General features: G+C 49.6%; 4 protein-coding genes and 1 pseudogene across 5 annotated transcripts; 4 read left to right on the top strand and 1 right to left on the bottom strand.

Moving 5' to 3' along the window:
- The first annotated feature begins 6 nt into the window (after positions 1 to 6).
- On the top strand, positions 7 to 1,328 carry LOC101786073 (protein ALP1-like). The gene is made up of 2 exons (XM_004969844.2): positions 7 to 675; positions 760 to 1,328. The coding sequence occupies exons 1-2, from the start codon at positions 9 to 11 to the stop codon at positions 1,218 to 1,220; spliced, it is 1,128 nt and encodes a 375-aa protein (XP_004969901.1). The 5' UTR covers positions 7 to 8; the 3' UTR covers positions 1,221 to 1,328.
- A 710-nt stretch (positions 1,329 to 2,038) lies between these two features.
- LOC101785670 (probable glutamate carboxypeptidase LAMP1) lies at positions 2,039 to 5,971 on the top strand. Its single transcript, XM_004969843.4, has 12 exons — positions 2,039 to 3,209; positions 3,311 to 3,378; positions 3,687 to 3,768; positions 3,936 to 4,028; positions 4,116 to 4,271; positions 4,354 to 4,416; positions 4,558 to 4,645; positions 4,761 to 4,850; positions 4,937 to 5,025; positions 5,137 to 5,253; positions 5,347 to 5,487; positions 5,586 to 5,971. Exons 1-12 carry the CDS (start codon positions 2,163 to 2,165, stop codon positions 5,766 to 5,768), a joined length of 2,217 nt encoding a protein of 738 aa, XP_004969900.1. The 5' UTR covers positions 2,039 to 2,162; the 3' UTR covers positions 5,769 to 5,971.
- A 3,131-nt stretch (positions 5,972 to 9,102) lies between these two features.
- Positions 9,103 to 14,260, top strand: LOC101785000 (probable glutamate carboxypeptidase LAMP1). The gene is made up of 12 exons (XM_004969841.4): positions 9,103 to 10,217; positions 10,298 to 10,365; positions 11,703 to 11,784; positions 12,022 to 12,114; positions 12,204 to 12,356; positions 12,564 to 12,632; positions 12,853 to 12,940; positions 13,026 to 13,115; positions 13,221 to 13,309; positions 13,424 to 13,540; positions 13,624 to 13,764; positions 13,842 to 14,260. Exons 1-12 carry the CDS (start codon positions 9,186 to 9,188, stop codon positions 14,022 to 14,024), a joined length of 2,205 nt encoding a protein of 734 aa, XP_004969898.1. The 5' UTR covers positions 9,103 to 9,185; the 3' UTR covers positions 14,025 to 14,260.
- A 3,013-nt stretch (positions 14,261 to 17,273) lies between these two features.
- Positions 17,274 to 18,664, top strand: LOC101765306 (annotated as a pseudogene).
- Positions 18,665 to 18,771: 107 nt separating this feature from the next.
- On the bottom strand, positions 18,772 to 21,905 carry LOC101784603. Of its 2 annotated transcripts, XM_022827127.1 has the most exons (3): positions 21,105 to 21,905; positions 19,899 to 20,028; positions 18,772 to 19,690 (listed from the first exon to the last, which is right to left on the bottom strand). In XM_022827127.1, the coding sequence occupies exons 1-3, from the start codon at positions 21,758 to 21,760 to the stop codon at positions 18,887 to 18,889; spliced, it is 1,590 nt and encodes a 529-aa protein (XP_022682862.1). In that variant the 5' UTR covers positions 21,761 to 21,905; the 3' UTR covers positions 18,772 to 18,886. The 2 variants fall into 2 exon arrangements, with proteins under 2 accessions (XP_022682862.1, XP_004969897.1); XM_004969840.4 differs by lacking the exon at positions 19,899 to 20,028 and having other exon boundaries at positions 21,105 to 21,885.
- Positions 21,906 to 25,466: the final 3,561 nt, after the last annotated feature.

Genomic DNA, 25,466 nt, shown 5'->3' with positions numbered 1-25,466 from the left:
TCGTCCAAATGATGTTAACACTCGGTATGTACTACGAATCTTACATACACAAAGCTCCAAGGAGGGTTGCATCAGTGACGGGCATTGAATGGGTAACAGAAACATTATCAAATCCGACCTCTTGTTATAACATGTTTAGGATGAGTTGCCCATTATTTAATCAACTTCATGATCTATTAGTTGACTCATATGGTTTGAGAGCCACTCGAGATATGTCAACAGTGGAGGCCTTAGGAATGTTCCTATGGATATTAGGTGCACCGCAGTCACTTAGGCAAGTTGAGGATCGATTTGTGAGGTCGTTGGAGACAATAAGCCGTACGTTCGACAAAGTGTTAGGCACTGTTCTTAAGCTAGCAGTACATAATATTAGGCCACAGGACCCTGAATTTAAGACGGTGCACAAGAGATTACTCAACCCTCGGTTTGCTCCGTATTTCAACAACTGTATTGGAGCTATTGATGGGACACACGTTCCAGTCGTGGTGCCAAGTGAAAAGGTCATGCAATATACAAACAGGCACGGGTATACCTCACAGAATGTGTTAGCTATTTGTGACTTCGACATGAGGTTTACATTTGTTGTTAGTGGATGGCCAGGATCGGTCCATGATATGAGAGTGTTCAGTGATGTCATAGAAAAATACGGTGACAAGTTTCCACATCCTCCTACAGGTACACTGTTTCTATATGATAGTTTTTTTTGCCTATATGTTCTCTAGTTTGTTTTTACCTAACAAGTTTGCCTTTTGTTTGTAGGCAAGTTTTACCTTGTTGATTCGGGGTATCCAAACCGTCCCGGTTACCTATCACCTTACAAGGGTACGAAGTACCATCTACCGGAGTTTCGTAATGGTCCAATGCCCAGAGGTATGCAAGAGACCTTTAATTATGCACATTCATCCCTTAGAAATGTTATCGAGAGGTCATTCGGAGTTTTGAAGATGAAGTGGAGGATACTGATGGGTATACCAAGTTTTCCAATGCACAAGCAAAGCAAAATTATTGTGGCTTGCATGGCAATTCACAATTTTATCCGAGAGAATAGTGTTGCCGATAGGGAATTTGATTTGTACGATTGTGATGAAAATGGTGTCCCAATGCCCGGAACTTCAAACCGCGGAGGAGGTGAGACAAGTACCCAAGTAGAAGAAGAAGATAGCAACATGAATGCATTTCGAGATGAAATAGCTCATGCCTTGTACAATAGGTCTAGATAAATTGATTTCAATGTTGTAATGATAATGTATTTGTAGTTTAATTTTGGAGTTGTTGGACATTGTAATAGACATAAAATTCCCTTCTTATGCACTGGTGTATGACTGAAAGAGAAAGAGAAGAAGAGAGTGAAAGAGAAAGAGAAGAAGAGAGTGGAGAAGAAACAAGAAGAAAGGCATAGCGCTTTGCATGCATGCAGTGCAAGGAGGAGAACGGAGGGCACGGCACAGCACCGCACCGCTATGCACGCATGCATGCAAGCAGCGCCAGCGAGTGGAGCCAGCGCAGCACGCATGCATAGCAAGGGGCGCCAGCGAGTGGAGCCAGCGCAGCATGCATGCATGCAAGGGGCGCCAGCGAGTGGGGCCAGCGCATGCATGCGCGCGGGCGGGAGGGGCAGCGCGCGCGGGCGGGAGGACAAAAGCAGGGGTATGGTAGTCATTTTCACTATTAGGTGCTAAATTTTAGCCTCCCATCCAAACACCCATGGGTGCTAAATTTTAGCCTCTTTTTTTTGAGTGGGCTAAACTTTAGCTCAAGGCTAAATTTTAGCCCCTACTCCCAAACAGGCCCTTAGATGACATCATAAATGTTATTATATTATCATATAAATTTGGTCAAACTTGAGATACTTTGACTCTCCAAGATTTTTGAAATGACTTATAATTTGGGATGGATAATTTGGGATGGATGAGTAGCATTTATCTTTTATGCGTGTGATTATAAACCTGCACACTTATTCGCAAAAACAAAAACAAAAAACTGTGCACGTGAGCGTGGGGCTACAATTCGGAAGTTCCGACTGGAGGTGCTCTCTGCACATAGACGAACAGAACAGAAGATCCACTTCGGAAGTTCAGACTTCAGAGCCCCGTTTTATAGCAATCACTTCCCAGTGACTGGCCGCTCACCGGCCAGTTCCCACCTCCCCGGTGTCGCGCGCCATGGCCACGTCTCGCGGCGGCAAACAGAGCCAGCCACTCCTCCACTCTCCCACACCTGCCGCCGACGGCGGCGGTGGCGCAGCCGGGAGGCGCAGGTTCGTCGCGTTTCTCGCCGTCACGGCAGCTCTGGTGGCGTCCTACCACCTCCTCGCGCCGACCAATCCGTCGCGCTACCACGCGCTCTTCCTCTCCCTCGGTTCCAACGCCACCGCTGCCGCCCACCTCCGCGCGCTCACCCTCCGCCCCCACGTCGCGGGCACCGAGGCCAACGCGGCCGCGGCCCGCTACGTGCTCCACGCGTTCTCCTCCCTCTCCTTCCCCGCGCACATCACCCCTTACTCGGTGCTCCTCTCGTACCCCGTCCACCGCTCCCTCACCCTCACCCCGTCGCGGGGTCTCGCCGCCAAGCCGTTCTCCCTGGTGCAGGAGACCTACAAGGGCGACCCGTACGCCGAGGCCGCGGCGGAGGTCATCTCGACATACTTCGCCTACTCGGCGTCCGGCTCGGTCGCCGCCGAGGTCGTCTACGCCAACTACGGCCACAGCGAGGACTACGCCTACCTCGCCTCCCGCGGCGTCGACGTCGCGGGCAAGGTCGCGCTCGCGCGCTACGGCGACATCCACTGCGAGGACATGGTGCGGAACGCGCGCGCCGCGGGCGCCGCGGCTGCGATCGTGTACACCGACGCCAAGGACTACGGCGGCGGCGCCGGCAAGGGAGAGAAGCGGAGGTGGTTCCCCGACGCGCGGTGGCTTCCGCCGACCGGCGTGCAGGTGGGGACCCTGTACTACATGAACGGCGACCCGACCACGCCGCTGTGGCCGTCGTGCGCGGCGGGGGAAGACTGCGAGCGGCTGAGCGCGGAGGACCTGGCCGGGAGCGCGGCGATGCCCGGCATCCCGGCGCTGCCGGTGTCGGCCAGGGACGGGGAGACGATCCTGAAGGCGATGGGCGGCGACGTGGCGCCGCCGAAGTGGCAGGGCGGCGAGGGCGCTCCTGTGTACCGGCTCGGTCCCGGTCCGGCCGTGTTGAATCTCACCTACATTGTGAGTGGATCAGTGGAGCCCAGCGCAACCATTATCTGCTGGGCACTGTCCTCTGAATTCAAGTGGAATTTGCTGACCATTTTTTTGACTACTATTTGCAGGGAAACGAAACCTTAGCAACAATCGAGAATGTGTTTGCGGTGATCCAAGGGAAAGAAGAGCCTGACAGGTAACTAATCCCTCCTAAATTGTACACATTTTGCAAAATTTTGGGCAACTGCAGCAGGCTACAATTGGGAGTTCCCAGTGCTGCGCTAGGCGCATGCCGGATGCAGGCTTATCAGTATTCTAGAAAGGACATTTATGAGCTCTTGTACTCCAGGCAGAGTAGTATTTTGTACTCTGCATATTTGTTTGACCAAGTTCATGGTTCCTTGGGTTTTTTTTTATATATTTGCCACAGTTTTATATCCCAGCCATCGTGGCGCATGGGCATCTTGAAACTTGACAATTAACTATTGCTTGATGTGTGTGCAGATATGTGATCATAGGCAACCATCGTGATGCATGGACATTTGGAGCAGTTGATCCTAACAGTGGAACAGCAGCCATGCTTGAGGTAATTGTTCGTGCATAGTATGTTATCAAGCATCCGGGGCAATTTCGATGACATCCTAGACAATTTGGGGAAATTCTCCACTGTGCATTTGCAAAACTAGTGAGCCATTATCTCGTTCTTCAAAGAACAAATTCTGAAGGCATCCGGTTCCCTCCCACTGTGTATAGATCGCAGGGAGGCTGTCCAAGCTACAAGCGAAAGGGTGGAGGCCTCGACGAACAATAATCCTGTGCAGTTGGGACGCTGAGGAGTTTGCTCTGGTACCTTTTTGCTCACTAATTCACATATCCTTTTCTGCTCACATGCCCAGATGAACAATCATTAATGCGATCTGTACACTGTCTCAGATCGGCTCTACTGAATGGGCCGAGGAGAACATGGACACTCTAGCTTCCAGAGCTATTGCTTACCTGAACGTGGACATATCAGTGTTTGGTCCTGGGGGTCTTCGTCCCCGCGCAACCCCTCAACTTGATGAGTTGATCAAAGAAGCGAGTAAAATGGTATTCAGGCTGTCCTGCTTTGTACACATCACTATGCTACGGAGCTACCGGATATACCTTTTCATTATTTCTTTGTTTGAAGGTACCTGATCCTGATGAGCCATCTCAAACCTTGTATGACACCATGATGAGCCATCATCCACCGGTAAGTTCGGCGTTAAAATGTCCTACGACTCTGTTATGGTCCAAATGAGTGATGAAAAGAGCAAAATTCCACTGGACAAGGCCTCCTGTTGCCATGTGCTGAACTGTTAGGTTCCCCCCCCCACCCCCCTTTTTTTTTCAGATAACTAGAGTGGCTGGTGCTGGAACTGATTTTGCAGCATTTCTCCAACATATTGGGGTCCCATCACTTGACATGTCTTATGGAACGAGTAAGTGAAACTGTATCTGAAGCATGGCTCTGCGTAATTGCAAAATAAAGGCTTTGCATTATTAATAGCTATCATTGCTCATCTAGCATTTGATGTAACATTATTGCTCTTGCAGTCAAAGAATACCCTGTTTACCACTCGTTGTATGATGATTATGTTTGGGTGGAGAGGTTCGGAGATCCCTTGTTCCACAGGCATGTCGCAGGTACTGAGCCATCTTTTCTTTTCAAAAGCTTTCTAGTTTATCCCCCAAGCACCGGCAAACCATTTTTCCTTGCATCAATCATGCAGTGGCCAGCGTTTGGGGTCTGATTGCTCTGAAACTTGCTGACGATGAGATCATACCCTTCAATTATGTCTCTTATGCATCCGAACTGGAGGTACCACTTATTCACATTTGGGACACACAATTCGCTTCCTTTTTATTGGTAAACTTGTGCTTATGGATGCTTGAGGCATGAAACAATTTTCTGTCATCTTTTTAACTGCAGGAATGCACAAAAGACATCGTAGATAAATGTAAAGGATTTCCTGTCAGTTTCTCTCCTTTGCAGAAGTCCATCAAGCAGCTTGAGAGGGCAGCCACCAAAATTCACAAAGAGAAGATGGTAAGACCTCACCTAACGGTGTATGGTACTCGGATGTGTAACTTCCACTGAAACACTTTCAATTAAAACACCTCATCTCTTTGTACTATGTAGTTGCTACAAGCAGAAAACTGGAGCCTAAAGACGAGACAGTACACACTGAAAGTCAGGGAGATGAATGACCGGTTGATGATGGCCGAGCGAGCCTTCACCAACCGAGAGGGACTCGCGGGCAGACCATGGTACAAGCATATGGTGAGTCACAGAGCATCAGCCTATCAGAGCTCCAGGCTCGCAATGTGAAATCTGAAGTTGACACAGTGACAAAACATTTCATCTTTTCCATTCGACAGATCTATGCGTCATCGGATCAGGATGACTGGGGCACCAAAGCGTTCCCTGATATCGTCTCGGCCATGGACAAGGCCAAGAAGTCCAACACGACCGAATCCTGGCGGTCGCTGCAGCATGAGATTTACAGAGTTGCAAGGGCCGTGTCCAAGGCTTCTGCAGTCCTGGATGGTGGACTAACATGATATGTGCTGCAGCTTCCATTCTATATAGATCAAAGTACTGGGTAGCTTCAGCTTTTATTTTACTTTTTTTTTTTGAAAAAAAAGGCTTGGAAGCGAGTCAGATGTATAATTGGGTAATTATGTTTAGATACAGAAGAAATATGCTGGATTCACAGTCACACTGAATAAGAATAGTGATTCATCTCTCATGGTGATTCTCCTGAAAGCAACACCAATCAGCTTCTTTGGAGTTGTGTGATTGTCCTTTGCTTTCGCTATCATGGTGTACTGCAGCCGCACCAAATTAAGCAGTGCGAAAGAATCCACCTGTAAATATCTTGATGGAGGTGAGCTGATTGGCATTGTGTCGGACCGGTTTAGACCATGTCAGCGGCATGGGACCAACGAGAACATGTTCACAAGTTCTGGGATCTCAGGGCTCATTGGCAGGAACGGCAACACAGGACAGGGTTGGTGGAGGGTCGCCGTCCGTTTAGAATTCTTGAAGCTGCAGGAGTGCACGCAAAAGATTCCGTGAAGGCAACACACCTGCTCGTGCAAAATTACTGTGCTAGCACTGTAGCACACTGTAGCGTTTCGTTTGTATTTGTGAATTATTGTCCAAATATTGACTAATTAGGCTCAAAAGATTCGTCTCGCAAAGTACAACAAAACTGTGCAATTAGTTTTTAATTTCGTCTACATTTAGTACTCCATGCATGTACCGCAAGTTTGATGTGATGGGGAATCTTCCTTTTGCATTCTTTTTGCATAGTGTCAAAGTTGGAAGTACTAAACATGGCCTAATTTTGGAGAGCGCCACTCGTGTGTCCTGCACCCTGTATATCTGTCGCTGGTTGTCTGAACAGGTATTACACAGAATATTCTGCAGTTAGACCCCGTTTGGTTCTTTAGAAGCTCTTAAAAAATAAATGATATCGAATATTTAGATACTAATTAGAAGTATTAAATATAATTAATTATAAAATTAATTGCACAGATGGGAGGTTAATTTATAAAACGAACTTTCGATGTAACACGTTTAAAGTTTAGCACCTGCTATCAAACACGCCTAGCTCGCCGATCTGTCCTTGTTTCTGTTTCATATTTTCGTTATCGCTGTCTGTTGCAGCTTGCCGATCTGTATTTTACGTAGCACGTGACCGCACGCCTGGCTTAAAAAAGACCATCGTTTTCCGCCTCAGCAACTCGCGAAAGAAGACATCAAACAAACCGGGGTCTTGTACTTCCATGCTCAACACGATTTTCCAGGTCATGTGTGGACGCATGGACGGCATGATGAACCGCAGGACGTCAGCATCGCGCTGGTCATCCGTTGCCGGCCGGCCGGCCGCCGAAGCCTTGCGTTACATCAGGCCATCAGGGCTCAGGATGTCAATGTTTTTACTCGCACCGTACAGTTTTTGCGTGTACTGATATGGGTAACTGCTCTGCATCTGCAAGAGACCTGGAACTCCAGATTGTTTATTCCACGGACCACGAGTGTCGAGTGTCCCTTTCGGTGTCACATCCAAAAGTTTCGGGTACTCATCCCTTTCGGAACACCCTCAAACACAGAGACAGATGATCACATAGTGTCGACACGACACTATTAAAGGATGGGCCCGGAGTTTGGACGAGAGCTGCATAGTGCACACCCAAGATTGATTCCAAACATTTGGGTTTACTTCTGATTCGTATAGAAGATTTTTTCTATGAAAACAAAACCATGTGGGCACGTACGCCCAACCGCTATCGTACGGAACGGAATGACGTGATAAAGAGAGGAGAACGGGGGGATCGACTATTCGACTCTGTGTCTGTTTCGGGTATTATTTTTAGCATCCGTCACATCGAATATTTAGATACTAATTAGAAATATTAAATGTAGACTATTTACAAAACCCATTACACAGATGGAGGCTAAATGACGAGATGAATCTATTAAGTTTAATTAATCCATAATTTGACAATGTGCTTCTACGGTAACCATTTATTAATGATGGATTAATTAGGCTTAATAGATTCACCTCGCCGTTTAACCTCCAGTACAATTAGTTTTATAATTAACTCATATTTAATTCTCCTAATTAGCCCTCCGAATATTCGATGTGATATGGACTAAACTTTAGCTCGAGAAACAAATATACTCTGACTAATTTTGATGGCCATCGGCGTGTCCAATGCAACCGCTATCATATTACATGCTTTTTTTCCCTAAGAAAAACGACAGCATATAGATGGCGATGACGGCCTTGGTCAGCGTGTATGTTGATATTTCAAGAAGATGCTTTACATACAATCAATTACGTATAACTGTATTACATCTATGTGCTTAACAATCTGATTTATTTATAACGAGTGATCATCCAAGCAGCGATACCAAACATTCAATCTGGAGTTGCAAATTATGGAAAATAGATTTTTTACTAGTTTTCTGCTAAGTCAAAATTTTTTAAAAAAATTTGGTTATCAGTATCTATAAGGATAAATCATCTTAGTCCTAGCTTAGATGAAAAGAGGCCTATATTATTAGAAAGCGGTGGTCAAAACAAATCTAGTAATGTCAATTTTGGGTTACCAGCCTAGGAGTATATAAAATTCAGATACAAAGGATTATTAAAAATATTTGACTCATATTAAACCTTGATGAACTTATATTTCTAACTTGAGCAACTAAGAAAATTTTGGACAAACCTTTCTCCCGAAATTTGGAGCACAAAACTTTTCTGATATGCCTGAGAAGGAACTTAGCAGGGAGGAAACGAGACAAGGCCATTGTTGAATCCGTCCGTGCCCACTGTGACACAAGCTGTCTGAAGCATGAGCGCTAACTTTGTGCTTCGCCGTTACTCAACAAAAAAAAACCTTTGTGCTTCGCCGTCGGAGAAAGAAATTAGAAGTCTATGTAGTTGTTTGCCGGAAGAGAACAAAATAGTGCTGCCCCGCGAGAGCTCGCTCAACTGGCAACAAAACCACACTACCAAACTAGCCGCTGGCATTAGCAAAGTTCCCGTTGCATTGAGCTATTGGTTGCTCAAGATAGTAACGATCATGTTGAGTGATCGATGAGGTTCTCTCTTTTCTCGTGAAGTTCGTGCATGCTAGGGCCTCCAACTCCTGAGCACTAGCACGAAAAGAATCACTCTGCCAACATCGCCTCTTGTGACAACGCCGATGCCCGCCTCGCCGGAGAGAGCGCTCCATCCACACATTGATCTTGAATTCTTGATCCATCCAACCCCAGTGTGGCGTGGCCTTATCAGGCGCTACAAGACCGCCTCCCATCAAACGGTCCATGTCCGTCGTGGCGTCGTCCGAGGATGGGGAGAGGGACCCGCACCCGCCGCTTAAACCCCCGCTCTGCCTTCTGCTCTCCCCGCCAAGCCGCCACCAGAGGCCGTGCACCCGCACTCCCTCGACCTCCCGCGCCGCGCCATGCTGTCCCGCCTCGACGCAGCGTCGCTCCTAGCCCCCTCGCCGCCGCGGGGCAAGCCCCACCATCGCGGCCGCTTCCTCTACCTCCTGTCCTCCACGCTCGCCGTCCTCGGCGCCTCCCTCGCGCTGCTCCTCTTCCTCGCGCTCCGCCGCGCCCCCGCGCACAACCCGTCCCCCAACTACGGCGCGCTCTTCCTCTCCCTCGGCTCCAACGACACCGCCGCCGCGCACCTCCGCTCGCTCACCCTCCACCCGCACGTCGCGGGGACCAGGGCCAACTCCCGCACCGCCCGCTACGTGCGCGACGCGCTCCCCTTCCCCGCCCACATCGCGCCCTACTCCGTCCTCCTCTCCTACCCCGTCCACCGCTCCCTCTCCCTCTCAGCGCCGGGGCGCGGCGCCGGCGCCTCCACCTCCTTCGCCCTGAAGCAGGAGACCTATCGTGGCGACCCCTACGCGGCCGCGTCGGCGGAGGCCATCCCGACGTTCTACGCGTACGCGGCGTCCGGGTCCGTCTCCGCGGAGGCCGTGTACGCCAACTACGGCCGCGAGGAGGACTTCGCCTACCTCGCCTCCCGCGGCGTAGACGTCGCGGGCAAGGTGGCGCTCGCGCGGTACGGGAGGATCCACTGCGAGGAAGTCGTGCACAACGCGCGCGCCGCGGGCGCCGCGGCCGCGGTGGTGTACACGGACCCGCTGCACTACGGCGGCGCCCCCGGGGAGGCGGCGTTCCCGGAGTCCCGGTGGCTGCCGCCCAGCGGCGTGCAGGTGGGCAGCCTGTTCCTCGGCGCCGGCGACCCGACGACGCCGATGTGGCCGTCGTCCGACGGCTGCGAGCGCCTCAGCGTGGAGGAGGCCATGGGCACCGACGACATGCCGCTCATCCCGGCGCTGCCGGTGTCGGCGCGTGACGCGATGGAGATACACTCCGGGATGGGCGGGGCCGTGGCGCCGGCGGGGTGGCAGGGCCGGGAGGACGGCCCCGTGTACCGCCTCGGCCCCGGGCCGGCGGTTCTGAACCTGACGTATCTTGTATGGACATTTCGAGGCGGCGTTGTCTCGCTTTACGGCTGGTTGCCTTTCGGTGACGCTTTTGTTGTGAAACTTTGCAGGGGAATGATACAATGGCAACGATCGAGAATGTCTTTGCCATCATCGAAGGCGCTGAAGAGCCGGATAGGTAACAAATTCTTCATGGAATGTGATGCTGCATCATTCTGTTTCTTTAGTGATCCTTCTTTGTCATGATGCTTCTGCCATACTCCTTGTGAAATTTGACATCGCATTGCACATCACTTTCTGCCTTGTGCATTTCAATGCACTACTTTTGGACCATCCATTGACCTTCTAGATGATAAAGATGATGAGAGGAGAGCTATATATTTTATTTTCACCTAAGGAGGTGTTTGGATATCCTGACTGACTAACTGCCTTAGGGGGTGTTTGGTGTTCCTGACTAACCCCTCTTAGGTAGGGGGTGTTTGGATAAGTCCTTGCGAGGTAGAGCAAGACAAACGGATCTATCATTCCGCAAGAAGTTTCCTTTTCAGGGTAATAAGAGGATATCCTGACTAAACTTTAGTCCCTGTCACATTGGATGTTTGCACACTAATTAGGAGTATTAAATATAGTTTAATGATAAAACTAGTTGCATAAATGAGGGCTAATTCACGAGATGTGCTAATTAATTAATGATTAAGCCTAATTAGTCCATGCGATACTACAGTAAACATGTGCTAATTATGGATTAATTAGGCTTAATAGATTCGTCTCGCGAATTAGCCCTCGTTTATGCAATTAGTTTTATCATTGGCCTATATTTAATACTTCTAATTAGTGGCTAAACATCCGATGTGACGGGATTTGTCACTAGCATCCAAACACTTACTCTAGGACTTAGTGCGGTAGTGGTAGCTCTGTAGAGGACGCCCATGTTCAATGATAGAGAGTCAGATAAGAAATTTTTTAGTTAAAAAAAGTATGATATCATGACAAGTTGCGCACAGTACCAATGGATTTGATTCTTGTGCTTTTATTGCATAACGATGTGCTTGGTAATTTTCTGAACCTATAATATCCTATCGAGCTCAACTTTGAAGATCGGAAGGATCTGCAACCATATTATTCTTAGGAAAAGTTGGAAAAGACAAATGTCTAGTTTATTAACCATTCCAACTTCATAGAAGTTTGAAGTGGCTTGGACTTGGAGTGCTTACTTTTGGTTTTGGGTCTTGGGTGCAATGTACTAGCTATGGAAATGTTTCCTTCAGGCGGGGAAATAGCTTACAACCACTAACTAAAAAAAAGCCAAGCACAATTTTCTCGTCGTTTTGTTTACTGGAAGCCCTCTTCTTGAAAGCAAACAATTAGACTCAGCTATGGATCCTCACAGTTTAAGTGGAGATTAGAGACGTGTCAATCTGCATATTGGCGTAGTCACAAGTTAAACCACACAGAATCGTATGTCCTTTTCTGCTAAGCATGCTACTGAAGAAAGTACTGCATTTTGTGGTACAGGTATGTCATTCTGGGTAACCATCGTGATGCTTGGACGTTCGGAGCATCTGACCCCAACAGCGGAACTGCAGCAATGATTGAGGTAATTTTCGCTTACAGGATGTCCTCGCTGTAGTTGAGTAGGCTCTGTATTTGTTGACCTGCTGGGTCAGAATACTGATTGGCTTAGAATGGGTACCAACCATGTCCTCTGTAAGCTCAAGTGGGCAAGTGGCTGAAAGTCCCATTTCATGTTTTCTGTGCCTGACCTATTGTACAAGAAGCAAGATCTGCTGCTTGTCTGGTTCTTGACATGTTATTCCACCTTCTGTCCCTCTAGTTAGCTCAAAGGTTCTCGATGCTGCAAAAGCAAGGATGGAGACCTCGAAGAACCATTATCTTCTGTAGTTGGGATGCAGAAGAGTACGGATTGGTCTGTTTCTTTGTTTGAGCCGCTCTTGTCCATTTTATATATTTACAATAAAACGGCAATATTGATAAAAAAAAATTGCATTTACTCAGACAGGGTCGACTGAATGGGTTGAAGAAAACCGGGAGATGCTATCTTCAAGAGCTGTTGCTTATCTAAATATCGACGTTTCAGTCGTTGGTCCAGGATTCCTGCCGTCTACAACTCCCCAACTTGACGAGTTGCTTCAGGAAATAACTAAAGTGGTGTGTGCATCATACAGGCAACTAGAGATAGTAAAATACCCCGGAGAAATAAAGGAAAAATATGATAGTCATATTGAACTTTGTTTTATTTTGATCACCATTTTTTAATTAACAGTAGTCTTTTCTTGTGAGGTAATCTGATGTTTATAGGATTTTCCTTATTACAATGTCCAAAAGGTAAAACTGTTTTTTTATCAATTTGTGAAGGTTCAAGATCCTGACAATTCATCTCAGACTGTATATGATTCATGGATCAAATCGAATGGTTCTCCCCGGGTGAGTTGCAATAACTTGCTTATGCAATAGTCTACAGTATACATTCTTCTGAGGACCTGGTTAGTGTGTTATCACCAAGTATTACTGTCTGGTTACTAGTTCCTTGAACACAAAATAGACCTTTGAGTTTTTTAAGCACTGCAAGTGTTATAACTTTCTGGCTTTTTGGCAAGTTATTTAACATCACTTACTCTTCGCACTGCTGGTCGCTTGCATTAAGGTTCTAAGACTAGGCGATGGAGGATCAGACTACTTAGCCTTTGTCCAACATGCTGGTATTCCTTCAATGAATATAGTTTTCGGAGAAGGTAAGGCCCCTGCTCTTCATGAATTCGTTTATTCTGGCGATTTTCGTCTTTTCATGTATCTTTCTGGGTGTTTTGGCGTTTGCAGGACCAGGATATCCGGTTTACCACTCCTTATATGATGACTACGTGTGGATGGCAAAATTCGGAGATCCTGGGTTCCGTAGGCATGTTGCAGGTCTGCTCCGTTGTATTGCCCCTGCTTTTGTGCTCCGTTGTATTGCTCCGTTATATTAGTTGAGGCACTATCTGCGCCACCATGTGGTAACCAAGATGTTTGCAGCTGCTAGCATATGGGGAATGATGGCTCTGAGGCTGGCCGATGATGAGATCATACCCTTCAATTACATGTCCTACGCAATCGAGCTTCAGGTAAGACGGGCCCTGTGTCCACTAAATGCAACTGTATCTGTAGGCCAGTAGAGCCACTCAGAGTCTCAGACACTGGGAAGACATGACAGAACTAAATTTTGTTTCTGATGGCAGGCATACACAAAGGTATTGGAGAATAAAGTTAAGGGAACAGATGTTACTTGTTCCCCACTGTACAACTCAATCAGAGCTCTCAAAACAGCAGCTACCACAGTGAACAATGAACAAAAGGTACTCACTTAAGAATTGCTGCTCAGATTATGCAAAACTTAAAATCTACCGTACTTGTTTTTGTGCACTGTGGCCACATTCAGGAACTTCAAAAACAACTGTTGAGCAAGCAGCTGAACAAGGATGCACTGAAAATCCGACAGCTCAATGACCGGCTCATGCAGGCCGAGCGAGCATTCACTAGCAGGGAGGGCATCTTCAAACAAGAATGGTGTAAGCATCTGGTGAGCAGATACTCATGCACAAATCACTCGCTTTCCTCTCTGGAAGGCCTATACTAACTGCGAGTGTTACCACTCAGGTGTATGGACCTTCAGACCAGAATGACTGGGATACTGCAGTTTATCCCGGTATAGCCAACGCCATAGGCAGCGCTCGGAGCAGCAACACTTCAGAGTCCTGGAAGTCTGTACAACATGAGATTTACAGGGTGGCCAGGGCCGTGACACAGGCATCTGCTGTACTGAGCGGCCGTCTAACATGACAGAACTTTAATCATCTCTTAAAAAAGTTATTGCTTCAACAGTTACAGTATACAGGCCCAGGATAATCTCGTGCCGACGACTACTGATCGTTCGGCTAGTTTGTTCCGGACGGATACGAAAAGGATATATTTTTGTAATCGACTGCAACAGATTTATAAGGAATTAAGTGGTATGTTTATATTCTTTTGTTCACAACCTAAGCAATTGTTCGAGATGTTCAATGTCTTGTTCGTAATGTACAATTATCTATTCATAATGTTCAATATTTGTTTACAATATATTATCATTTGTGTATTTGTGTGTCGTGTTTAATCTTTTTGAATTCGAACGATCCTCATATATGACGGATAAACTAATTAATTTAAAAATGAACGAGTTAGCTTGTCTAATTAGTTCAAAAGGAATTAGTTAGTTGTCCTAAACATGAGAACGTACGTAGTATTTGTTAGCAGTAATAAAACTAATTACCTTTTTATATTTATATTTTTTTACGGAATATTTATTTTGAAGCTAGAACATTTTTCTCCTAAACCTAGAATAATTTATAAAAATTCCAACTTGGTAAAAATATTTTTAAAAATAGTATCCAAACATAAAGATCTTGTTGTAGCTTGAATGCTTGATACGATTTGTAACTTAATTTGGGATGCTTGATTTGATATTATGGCCTTTTTTTAGTTTCAAATTTTCTTCGCATGTGGGGTGGGGTGGGATGATGTCACTGGTTTGCTTTTTGTTGCATGTGCGCACTTGATCAATTGCTACATGCATTATGGGCCGCAAAAGAAAACAGAACAGCCATAAGTGGTCTAATATGATAACCAGACTCAGCGTGGGGTTTCTCAGGCGATAAAACAAGATTTATTGTTGAAGCAATACCTAATCACAATCCATAAGGGGTCAATGCCCTCCTCCCCTGTTGAAGAGCATCGATCGTCCGGCTAATTTGGTTCCAGATAGATATGAAAATGATATGCGACGTATTTACAACAAATTAAATGATTCTTGAACCTTATTGATATTCACATGTAAGTAGGATGTTTCGTGCCGGTGATGCACTCTTGAGCGTTTGCACGTATATTTCGGGGTTTACTATGAGCAAAGGAAGAACCATGTTAAACCCCACATTGTATTTTGAATTATAGCTAATCTATTAAGGAGTTGAGAAATAACACGTATACAATTGGAGATGTACTAAATGCATGATTGGTCATCCACGAAGCTAGAAAAATTAACATGAGAGGTGTTTCAAAATCAAAATTTAGATTATTGCATGGGGGGCTAGCTTTTGCCCCCCTCCCTCCACTGGCGGGGAAAAGTTGTACGTTCTTGCTCCAAATCCAACCCCATGTAACTAATCCTGATGGATATGACATGATCATTTCGCTAACCCCAAGCATCCCTATGATTTCTCAATCCTACCATATATATGGTTGCTGAATGAGAAAGTAAAGGAATATTGAGATTGTTGCGATAGCACAGCACGTGGCACCATCGAGGTGGAACTTCATTGGGGTTAGGTCTGTAGGACAGTGGGAAGGATGCATGTAGTTCTTTTTCCAGTGGCGTCGCCTCTGTACACGGTGCACCAAGCCAGCCTAGATGAGAGTGGTGACCCTAGACGACCATTACTTGGTTGTGCTGTTTGCAAGCAAGGACTGAGACTTTTTGGTTGGTTGGTCCCCCGAGCCTGCTGGGCTAAGCCCGGACCATAGCTCAATGGTTTTTTTTTTTTTGGCTGTAGTGATGATTTTGGCTGCGTGAAAAAATTAGGCGGGCTCGGTCCAGCCTTATAACATCCCGAAAATTCCGGTCTAATGCTTTTTGTGGGTATGTATGGCCGTATGGGCTCAATTTTTCAGCCCAAAATGTTTTGAGTTTTTCCTCGGTTTCAATTTCTGAACCGGTCTGATTTTGGTGATTATATACAGTAAAGTCAACTTATAATTTGACGTGCACCTCTTTGTACGTTTTCCTTTGCATCTTTTCGAAGTAGGCCAAAAGCTGCTATTATGTCTGATACTTTTAGTGAGCAGAAAATTTGGAAGAAATTATGGTTCATCAAAGCCTCGAATAAAATGAAAATATTTTTTGTGATGCCTTGTTCATGATTGCTTGACCGTGGGACATCAGCTACAAAGACGTCATATTCCAGATAATCCTACATGTTGTTTCTGTGGCCGAGATGAAGAGATTGAGCATTGTTTTTTAATGTACCCTTTTGCTACATCTACGAAATGCTAAACCATAGTTATATTGACTTGTTGAGTCATTGCACCAAGATACTGTGTGTAGAAGTAGTTCCCACATGTTGGTACACCCGGGATGCTCATAATGAAATTACTAACTCTGAAACTAGTGTGTCCTTAGGTGATAGTCAAGAAGATTCAAGCTCATGTGAATATGATTATGTTGAATTGTACGAAGCCAATTCAGCCTTTAAGGTGTGGAGTTCCGAAGGAAATTAAGAAATTGACTCCATCGCGAGTTGGTTTGGTTTCCCTTAATGCTGATGCAACAATTTTCCCTTCTTCATCAAGTTCGACTATTGGTGTGGTGGTGCGGAACCATTTGGATAGATGTGTGATGAGATGATGTCAGTTTTTCCATGGCATTACTATATCATAAGTTGTAGAAGCACTAGCTCTCCGATGTGCTGTGACTCTGGCTTACACAAAGTGATTTTCCAATCCGATTACTTTTCCTTTTTGATGGCAATCCGATTACTTTCTCTGGTCAAAAGGTGAATGCTCTTGATAAAGATCGATCTTCCACGAGTTCTCGTTGCTGATATCAAACGAGCTCTTGTATCGAGTGTTGAGTGTTTTGTCTTGAATGAGGAAATGCATGAGCGGGTCACATGATACCCGTAGCATGCCCATGATTACGTGCTACATTGCCGCCTATGGCCTGGAAACTGCCACGGTTACATACTTTCTTCGACGGTTCAACTGGCCGACTACAGACATGTGTGATTGTGCGAGTGCCCTTCCCGGAACGTTGCGCACACGTGGTTTAGTCTCTTCTGAAATTGGTGCCGTAGTCACTTGTGCCATGATGGCCACTGACAAGATCGGCTTTCAGCTGTCGTTTCTCCCATATGATACGTCTTGATCACCCGCAGCAGTCAAGATACACGCAGGCGATGCTCGCAACCCATGCTATATAGATGCATGCCTTCCAAGCCTCTAGGCACTCGCAATGCATTTGTAGTCTCTGGTGCCATCTCCCTCGCTCGCCACGGAGCGATGGCCATCGGGAAGCAGAAGACCGTGGTCCTCTACCCCTCGCTGGGCGTGGGCCAGAGCTGGCCAAGGTGTTCCTGCGCCGCGGCGTGGCCGTCGTCATCGCCGCCGTCGAATCGCCCGACGCGACGGGCCGCCTCGCCGCCGCCATCCCGGGCATCACGTTCCGGCACCTCCCCGTCCCTCCCACCGTCAGGGAACGCTAGTCACACCCCATCATGCGCACCATCGACGTGCTCCGCGTCGCCAAACCCGCGCTCCGGGCCTTCCTGCGCGCGCTCCCGGCCGTCGACGTCCTCGTGGTCGACATGTTCTGCACCGACGCGCTCGACGTCGCCGCCGAGCTCGGCGACCTCGCCGTCATGCTCCACCTCCCGTACAACTTCCCCGTGCGTCCGTTGAGGGACATGCCCGAGACCGCGCTGCACTTCCCCGGCGTGCCGCCGATCCGCGCGATGGACATGGCGACCACGATGCAGGACAGGGAGAGCGACATCGCGAGGGCACGGCTGCGCCAGTGCGCGCGCATGCCCGGAGCGAGAGGCTTCCTCGTGAACAGCTTCGACTGGCTGGAGGCACGGGCCCTGAAAACCCTCAGGTGTGGGCTTTGCACGCCAGGCCTCTCAACTCCCCCGGTCTACTGCATTGGGCCATTGGTCCTCCCTGGGAACACAACGGGTGGTGGAGGCAGCGAGAGGCACGCGTGCCTCGCGTGGCTGGACACGCAGCCGAACCGGAGCCGCGGAGCGTGGTGTTCCTCAGCTTCGGCAGCATGGGCATCTTCTCGGCGGCGCAGCTGAGAGAGATTGCGTGCGGGCTAGAGAACTCGGCAAAGATTCTTGTGGGTTGTGCGCAACCCGCCTGAGCACCCGTACGAATCCCTCGAGCCGGACATGGAGGCGTTGCTTCATGAGGGTTTCTTGGACCGGACCAGGGAGAGGGGCTTGGTGGTGATGAACTGGGCGCCGCAGATGGAGGTTCTGCAGCACGACGCCGTCGGCGCATTCGTGACGCACTGCGGGTGGAACTCGGCACTGCAGGGGATCGTGTCCGGCGTCCCGACGATCTGCTGGCCTCTGTACTCGGAGCAGAGGATGAACAAGGTGCACATGGTCGAGGAGATGAAGGTCGGAGTGGCGGTCGAGGGCTACGAGGAGGAGCTGGTGAGGGCAGAGGAGCTGGGGGCGAAGGTGAAGCTGGTGATGGAGTCCGAGGAAGGGAAGAGGCTCAGGGAGAGGCTCGTGACGGCCAAGGAGATGGCCGTCGACGCTCTCAAGGAAGGCGGATCGTCTGACGTGGCGTTCGACGAGTTCCTGAAAGGCCTCTAGAAAGAAGGAAGAGCAACGCGGAGCTGAAAGCGTAAACAGAGCAATCGCTTGGCTGGATACGTTCTCCGGCTTCTTTGCCGAAATTGTCGATTTCGACTATAATATATCTGAAGCCATGCAATGTATCTTTCGAACTGAACAAGAAGAGATATGTAATGAAAGAATCGAAAGAATTGAATGCTGTAATGAAAGAATAAGGGAATGAACCAACCCCGCTCTGTTCTTGTGATCCGACCCAGCCTACACTAAAAACAGCCATAGGGCCTTCAGCTCCACAAGAAACCACAGCTAATAATGGCCTACTACATTAACCACGAGCACCATACAATCCACAGCATGAAACCCAAAACCCAAGAGCACTACTACACTTCCCCCTCGGGTCCTGTCGGGTCGGTCTCTTTTCAGTCGTCCTGGTCCTGGCACAGCTCCTTCCTGAGCCGCTGCGAGAAGAGCTTGCAGGCGTCCATGCAGAGATCGACGGCCGCGGACAGCGCGACGAACACCGCAACGTCGCCCATGCACGTCACGCGCTGCACGCCGACCTGCACGGTGGGCCGGCTCGCCCGCCCCTCGCCCTCCACCGTGGAGCCCATGACGAAGCCGCCGGCGAACGGCCACGCGGCGCCGGCGGTGGCCTCCGGGAATGTGGCCGGGTCGATGACGAACTGCCCGCCGCGCTTGGTGCTGATGGAGGACTCGGCGATGGGGACGGCGCACTCGTGGGGGCCCGAGTCGAAGACCAACTCGAGGCGGTACCCGAGCGCGTCGACGGGCCCGCGCTCGCGCCACGCCTCGAGGCGCGCCCAGGGCTTCCAGCTTGACGGCCCGGCGCCCGTGGCCTGGAGGATGAGCCAGGAGCCCGGGTTGGCGCGGGAGACGCGGCCGGAGCCCGGGGACGGCACGAACGGGGTCACCATCGACGCCGCCGCCACGGGGGAGCCCGACAGGTCGTGGATGGTCACCGTCCACCCCTTGCGCTGCTCGCGCGACGCGCGCGAGCCGTCGCGGCCGTCGCCGTGGAGGGTGCCGCTGAGCCAGGACCTCAGCCTCCGGCTGGTGCTCCGGGTCATGGACGACTGCGGCGTCAGCGATCTGGTCAAAATTTTGCAGAGCACATGCGAGATTAGCTAGTTTATACTGTTATACATGAACGTAACGTGCAGGCGCATGCTTGCAATTTTTTTCCCTAGTAAATCTAGTAAAGTGTTGCATTGCACACAATATCATATACTCATAGCGTTGGCGTGGCGCCAAGTGTGTATGCGACAAGATTAGCAGGTAAAGGCGATGGTAATCCGACCTCGTGCAGGGTTAGCTGGACCTGATATATGGAAGATTCTGAGCCAGCTATGCGATCTTCGCAGAGCAGATTAATAAGGAGCTGGGTTGGTAAGTCCATCACATGCACGGTTGGTGTGTCGTCTCTGTATCTGAGCATGATGGATGTGTTTTCAGGTTTAAGAGATCAGTCCTAGTTTTAAGTAAAATTATTCTGATACCTTAAGCAAGCTGGATTAATGGGGATCTGAGCAGCACTGACACCGAAGGTTTCTCTAGAGAACCAACTTGACAGCTCCGATTGCAGGACTAATGTATTTGTATCCTGGAATTTGATGAAAAAAATATTGGTCTGGTTTATTTTTGCTTTCTACAATTCTGTAGACAGCGACATGGATTCTCCTGTGTTCGCCAATTCATTTTGATTCCAACGAAAATGCTAACTTCCATGGCGAAAAAAATAGTTATTCTCAGTTGCAAGTGGAGGTTACGATATTATTTTTATCAAGTGTCTTTGCCAATATAATGCCGGTAGTACAATGATAAACAGCAAAGTATCTAAGAGCTGGCATCCAATAATATGAAAGGTACGCAGAAAAATCAAAACAAAAACGGAAAGAGGGGAAATGCTTTTGACTTTTTCTCTAAAAAAATGAAGAGAAGTATTGAGCTATCTAGCTGTGCTTACTTCCTGCTGTTTTCCCCAAAAAAATTTTGTTCGAACTGATGGTTGCATGAAGATACACGGTTATAATTAATTAGCTTATGGCAACTGACACTGACTTGTTTAAAAATCTCCACCAGCTATCTGATGACCAAACCCCATTACTTTAAACTTATTTTGTTTGAGCAGATTTGCTAATTTAGAGCGTCTGTTTATCCTCGAGTTTTAAACTTTTGACCACTGGATTTGTATATCTGTCTCTCTTAAGCCACTTTGTATCCATCTGTTCATTTGGACCAACAGTTAATGCTCCATAAGAACAGGATCACCCTTGCCTGCTAATGTCTAGCTAGCATTCTTGGTCTCTGCAAGTCTGAAACTATGAACTACACAAGGACTTACTAGCTCCAAAATCAAATTCTATCGATGAGTGATCAAACGAAACACACGAACAAGGATAACTGAACGTGCAAGCAAATCGACGAAGATGATGCAATGCAAGTGGCACGCAGAAAAATATGTGTTATGTGAACTGCAAGGCCAAGCTAGGTAAGCTATACCAACCTGCTCCTGGTTGCCCTCCGTCCGGCGCTGAACCGGCAGGTGAAGACCGGCTGCCGCTGCCCGCCGCCAGCGGCTCCCCCGGGCACCTGGTACACGACGGGCCCGCACTCCGGCTCGCCGCCGAACTGGAACACGTACCGCGGGTCGGGCTCTGCCCGCACGACCATGTGGATCTGCGCGCGCGCGGAGGCGGCGGCGGCGGAGGACGCCGACGACGCGGACCCCGGCTTCCCCACGTCCACCCACCCGTCGCGGGCGACGACGGTCTCCCCGGCCGCGGCGCGCGCCACGTCGACGGACACCCGCACCCGGCCCAGCGCGCGGGCGGCGCTGATGCCGCAGTTGGTGCCCGTCTGGCCCGCGTGCACGGACACGACGAGCTCGGCGGGGCGCGCCGAGAGCCTCCGCACGGCCTCGGCGTCGAGGCTGAGCACGACGGGGTCGGCGTGCGCCGCCGCCGCCGCGGCGCCGGCGGCGGACGCGAGCGGCAGCAGCGCGGTGCGGGAGAGCGAGGCCGGGTGGTCCTGGAGGCTGAGCGTGCAGAAGCAGGGCGAGGTGGAGGGGTGCACCCCCGCGCCGGAGCTGGGCCGCTGCACGGCGGGGAGCTTGAGGAGGAGCTGGTCCACGGTGAGGCGCACGAACGCGCAGGGGTCCATGGCGGCGCAGGCGGCGATCGCGAGCTCGGCTCGCTCGCTCGCTCAAACAGCCGCGCTTGCGGTTGCAGCCGATGAATGGGCAGCAGGTGCTTGTGCTCCGTCCCGGCGCGCGGGCTATATGTAGCCGCCGGGGCCTGGCGTCCGGGTTGGGGCTTTGGGGGTTGGGTTGCGCGGATCGGTGGCGTCGGAGGGGGCAAAGCGTCAAATTGGTTGGTGGTTTGGGTGAGGGGGGATTTGATTTGGTGGACAAAATTGGAGCCTAGTAGGACATGCATGTGCTTGCGTGGATTAGCCTACTAGTACTATTCCGCTCGTGCCTAAAGCCCACAAGAGTCAAGATGGTACTGATCCCGCGCGGCGCGCTTTGTCTGGACCTTGATGTTTTTACCAAGATTAATGTAGACTAACTAATCTCCAGTATTCTCCAAAGTATTCCGTGATCGTCGTTTGCCCTTTCCGCGTAACTCTGTACGGGTCTGTCAATGAGTGTTTGCAGTGTGGCTGTGTTCGTACCCCTTGTCGAGCCTGCAGTACGTGTCCACATCAAAAGGGTCAAAATCAGCTTCCACAATGAACCATCGATCTCGTCGTTTTATGTGCAAAACGAAAGTTTAATCAAAGAGACAGCGCCAAACCGAGCTAGATTAAGGAAGAGAATGAAATGCGGTTTTTAGTTTTTAGTTGGATATCTCGAAAGCGTTTGATACGGTCTCTTGGCCATTTCTTCTTGAAGTTCTGCACGCAAGAGGCTTCAGTAGAAAATGGTGCGAATGGATCTCTGCGCTAATGTCCACGGCCAGCTCCAAGGTTCTACTGAATGGCTGTCCGGGTCAGCCGATCCAGCACCAACGCGGCGTACGCCAAGGGGATCCTCTGTCGCCAATGTTGTTTGTCATCGTTATGGATGTGCTTGATCGCATATTCCGTCAGGCAGCTGCATGAGGCATTCTGCAGCCCGGGATCACGAAGGTGGAGCATCACTGCAGCTTCTACGGGGATGACGCAATCCTGTTTGCCACGCCATCGCAGCGAGAGGGACGCGCCATTGCGAGGCTGCTGGACATCTTCGGCTCTGCGTTAGGACTACGAACCAATCTCCTCAAATGCTCAATCACGCGGGCACTGTTTGGCATGGCTCCAACTCCGGGTGGAGCTGCTCCACTTCAGAACTCCACGTGGAGCCAGCTCCGCTCCAAAACTCCAGAAAAAAATGAGGTGTTTGGCTAGATGGGTGCTCTCAGCTCTAAAAAAGATCGATTTTAGTGTGGATTGCCATTGTTGCCCCCCAATTAAGGCCCCACTTCTCATCCTCTCTATCCCATCTTCTTCTTCCCCTTTTTCCACTGCACTGTGCCGCATACGGGAGACCCTCCACGGGCGGCGGGGTGGGTAGCGACGGGGCGGCGGGTGGCGACGGGCGACGACAGGCGGTGACGGGCGACGATGGGCGGCGAGCGGCGACGGGCGACAACAGGCGGCTGGGTGGGTGGCGACGGGCGGGCAACGGGCGGCGGGCGACGGGCGGCGGCAGGCGGCGACGGGCGATGGGCGCGGCGACGGGCGGCGGGGCCGGCCGGCCACGGGGGCGGCGATGGGCAGGGCTCTGGCGGCGAGTGGGGCTCGGGAGAATAGAAGGGAGAATAGAATGAAACGTTTTTTGTGTAACCAGTGGCATTGGTGAGTAATTACCCACCAACTCCACGAGAAGGTTCAAAAGAGAGGTTTCTGGAGCAGCAAAAGAGGTGCTCCAAAACTCCACCTCCATTTGCACTACAGCTTCATGGAGTTGGTAACTCCATGAAGTTTTGGAGTTGGGGTGTTTGGCTGAATTTTTTGATGGAGTTGCTGGAGTTTAGGAGTGGAGCCGTGCCAAACAGGACTATCTTTGGGGAGCACAGCGATCTCTTGGAATTCCAGCGTGAGCTGCCCTGTCAAACTCAGCAATTCCCCATCAGGTACCTTGGCGTCCCACTCTCGACCAGGCCACTGCCCAAAGCTGAAATCAGGCCAATCATCGAGAAGGTAGCCGCAAAGCTTACACCATGGCATGGCACGCTCACGAACAAGAGTGGGCGACTGATAGTGGTCAAATCGGTTGCATTGGCGGTTCCAATTTACACAATCATGGCAGACAACCTCCGCTCATGGGCAATTGAAGAAATTGACGCCTTGAGAAGGAATTTCTTCTGGGCAGGAGGAGAACAATCCGCCGTCCGACAACTGCAGGGGGACTTGGGGTGTTAGATCTGAAGCTTGCAGGCATTGCCCTACAGACTAGATGGATGTGGTTACAGGAGACGGACGACGATCGGGCATGGTCCACCTTGGAAATCAAAGTCAGTTCAGATGTTCAGGCTTTCTTTCAAGCGTCGGTCCGTGCTGAGCTTGGGAACGGCCTCAGGATCAAATTCTGGACGGACAATTGGCTTGATAGTTCATCTCTGCTGTATCTCGTCCCCAACCCTAAACTGCCTGATCGACTCGCAATTTACTTGTTCTTAATACAATGATGCGCAGCTTCTTCAGAGTATTCGAGAAAAAAGTTTAGCGGCCGATCATACCAACAACGATACGACAGTTGGGACGAGATTACGGGCCCTAACAATCAGATTTAGGAGATGATGATGACGACGGCGATGCATGATGCATGGCATGTATGATAGAGCCGGCGTGACCTGTCGCGGGCCAGGGCACTCCTCTGGTGCCGAGCTGTACTCACATGCAAGCGAGTACGCTAGCGCGATGGCTCTTCTGTACCTGTACGCAAGCATGCGCCACCGGACGTGATTGCTACTCGGATAAATGTAGGATCGCTACTACTTGGACTGGCTGTAGCTTTATCCGTCATCGCCAGTTCGGTCGCTCTCCGTCGATCGGCTGGAGAAACGATCGAGCTCCAGGATTGGCCCGGCTTCAATTCTGATACTGTCACAGCACGATCGAATCAGCTGTTAACAAGACCTGATCATACATGTACTGCAGGAGCTAGCTAGCTAGCTGCGACGATACCTTGTGCAAGACTGGCGTGAGGTGGTTGGATATTTGCGTCTCCATTAATCGCGGAATTGCAGTTTGCTGGTGGTACTCAATCAGGATCAGCTATATGCCTGTATGGATGTCTTTCTGGATTTGGTTGGCGAGATAATCACATTCCTGGATACCTAAGCTAGCTGGGGACACCTGAAATGAGTAGTGCATCGTCGACGATGTAGGATTTTAAGCCAAGATATACTGCGAAAGTACTTTGCATTGGGTACTCCTGCCGGAAGATGACGGTCCAGATCAGGCAAGTCGATCAGAAGTACCAGAAATTTAACTGCATGCAAATCCAGTACGAATAACAGCAAGCATGCATGCGCTATTGCACTTAATGCGTGATGACTAGCACTGTACGTACAGTAGTACGTACCTACAGCCAAACGGATGCTGGTGGCTGGCCCGGCGCGTACATGCAATGTACAATCCTAATGGGAACCACGCAGCGCACTACTGAATTATTGGAATTATTGAACACATGCAGGGGAGCGTTGCAGTTCATTGATCGATCTCATCTTCTCACCAGCAGCTCGCCCGGCGGTACGCGCACGGTGTCCACCCGTACATCCATCCAAATAAAACTCGATCGGCGACCGTGTATTAAACACGTTCACATGCTGCATCCACGGCATGTCACGTCCCAAGCTTCAGCTAAGCTTCATCAACCGAG

This window comes from Setaria italica, chromosome V (genome assembly GCF_000263155.2).
Source record: "Setaria italica strain Yugu1 chromosome V, Setaria_italica_v2.0, whole genome shotgun sequence".
NCBI classification, from domain to species: Eukaryota; Viridiplantae; Streptophyta; class Magnoliopsida; order Poales; family Poaceae; genus Setaria; species Setaria italica.
This window is presented reverse-complemented; position numbering and strand designations above follow the sequence as displayed.

Excerpts from the sequence above, each read along its gene's own strand:
- LOC101786073 (XM_004969844.2), top strand. The coding sequence starts at position 9 with ATGATGTTAACACTCGGTATGTACTACGAATCTTACATACACAAAGCT. Across the intron at positions 676-759 it reads GTTTCCACATCCTCCTACAG|GCAAGTTTTACCTTGTTGAT; the intron begins GTACACTGTTTC and ends TTTTGTTTGTAG.
- LOC101785670 (XM_004969843.4), top strand. The coding sequence starts at position 2,163 with ATGGCCACGTCTCGCGGCGGCAAACAGAGCCAGCCACTCCTCCACTCT. Across the intron at positions 3,210-3,310 it reads TGTTGAATCTCACCTACATT|GGAAACGAAACCTTAGCAAC; the intron begins GTGAGTGGATCA and ends TACTATTTGCAG. Across the intron at positions 5,254-5,346 it reads AAATTCACAAAGAGAAGATG|TTGCTACAAGCAGAAAACTG; the intron begins GTAAGACCTCAC and ends TGTACTATGTAG.
- LOC101785000 (XM_004969841.4), top strand. The coding sequence starts at position 9,186 with ATGCTGTCCCGCCTCGACGCAGCGTCGCTCCTAGCCCCCTCGCCGCCG. Across the intron at positions 12,633-12,852 it reads AATCGAATGGTTCTCCCCGG|GTTCTAAGACTAGGCGATGG; the intron begins GTGAGTTGCAAT and ends GCTTGCATTAAG. Across the intron at positions 12,941-13,025 it reads GAATATAGTTTTCGGAGAAG|GACCAGGATATCCGGTTTAC; the intron begins GTAAGGCCCCTG and ends TGGCGTTTGCAG.
- LOC101784603 (XM_022827127.1), bottom strand. The coding sequence starts at position 21,760 with ATGGACCCCTGCGCGTTCGTGCGCCTCACCGTGGACCAGCTCCTCCTC. Across the intron at positions 20,029-21,104 it reads CGGAGGGCAACCAGGAGCAG|ATACAGAGACGACACACCAA; the intron begins GTTGGTATAGCT and ends CATCATGCTCAG. Across the intron at positions 19,691-19,898 it reads TCCAGCTAACCCTGCACGAG|ATCGCTGACGCCGCAGTCGT; the intron begins GTCGGATTACCA and ends AATTTTGACCAG.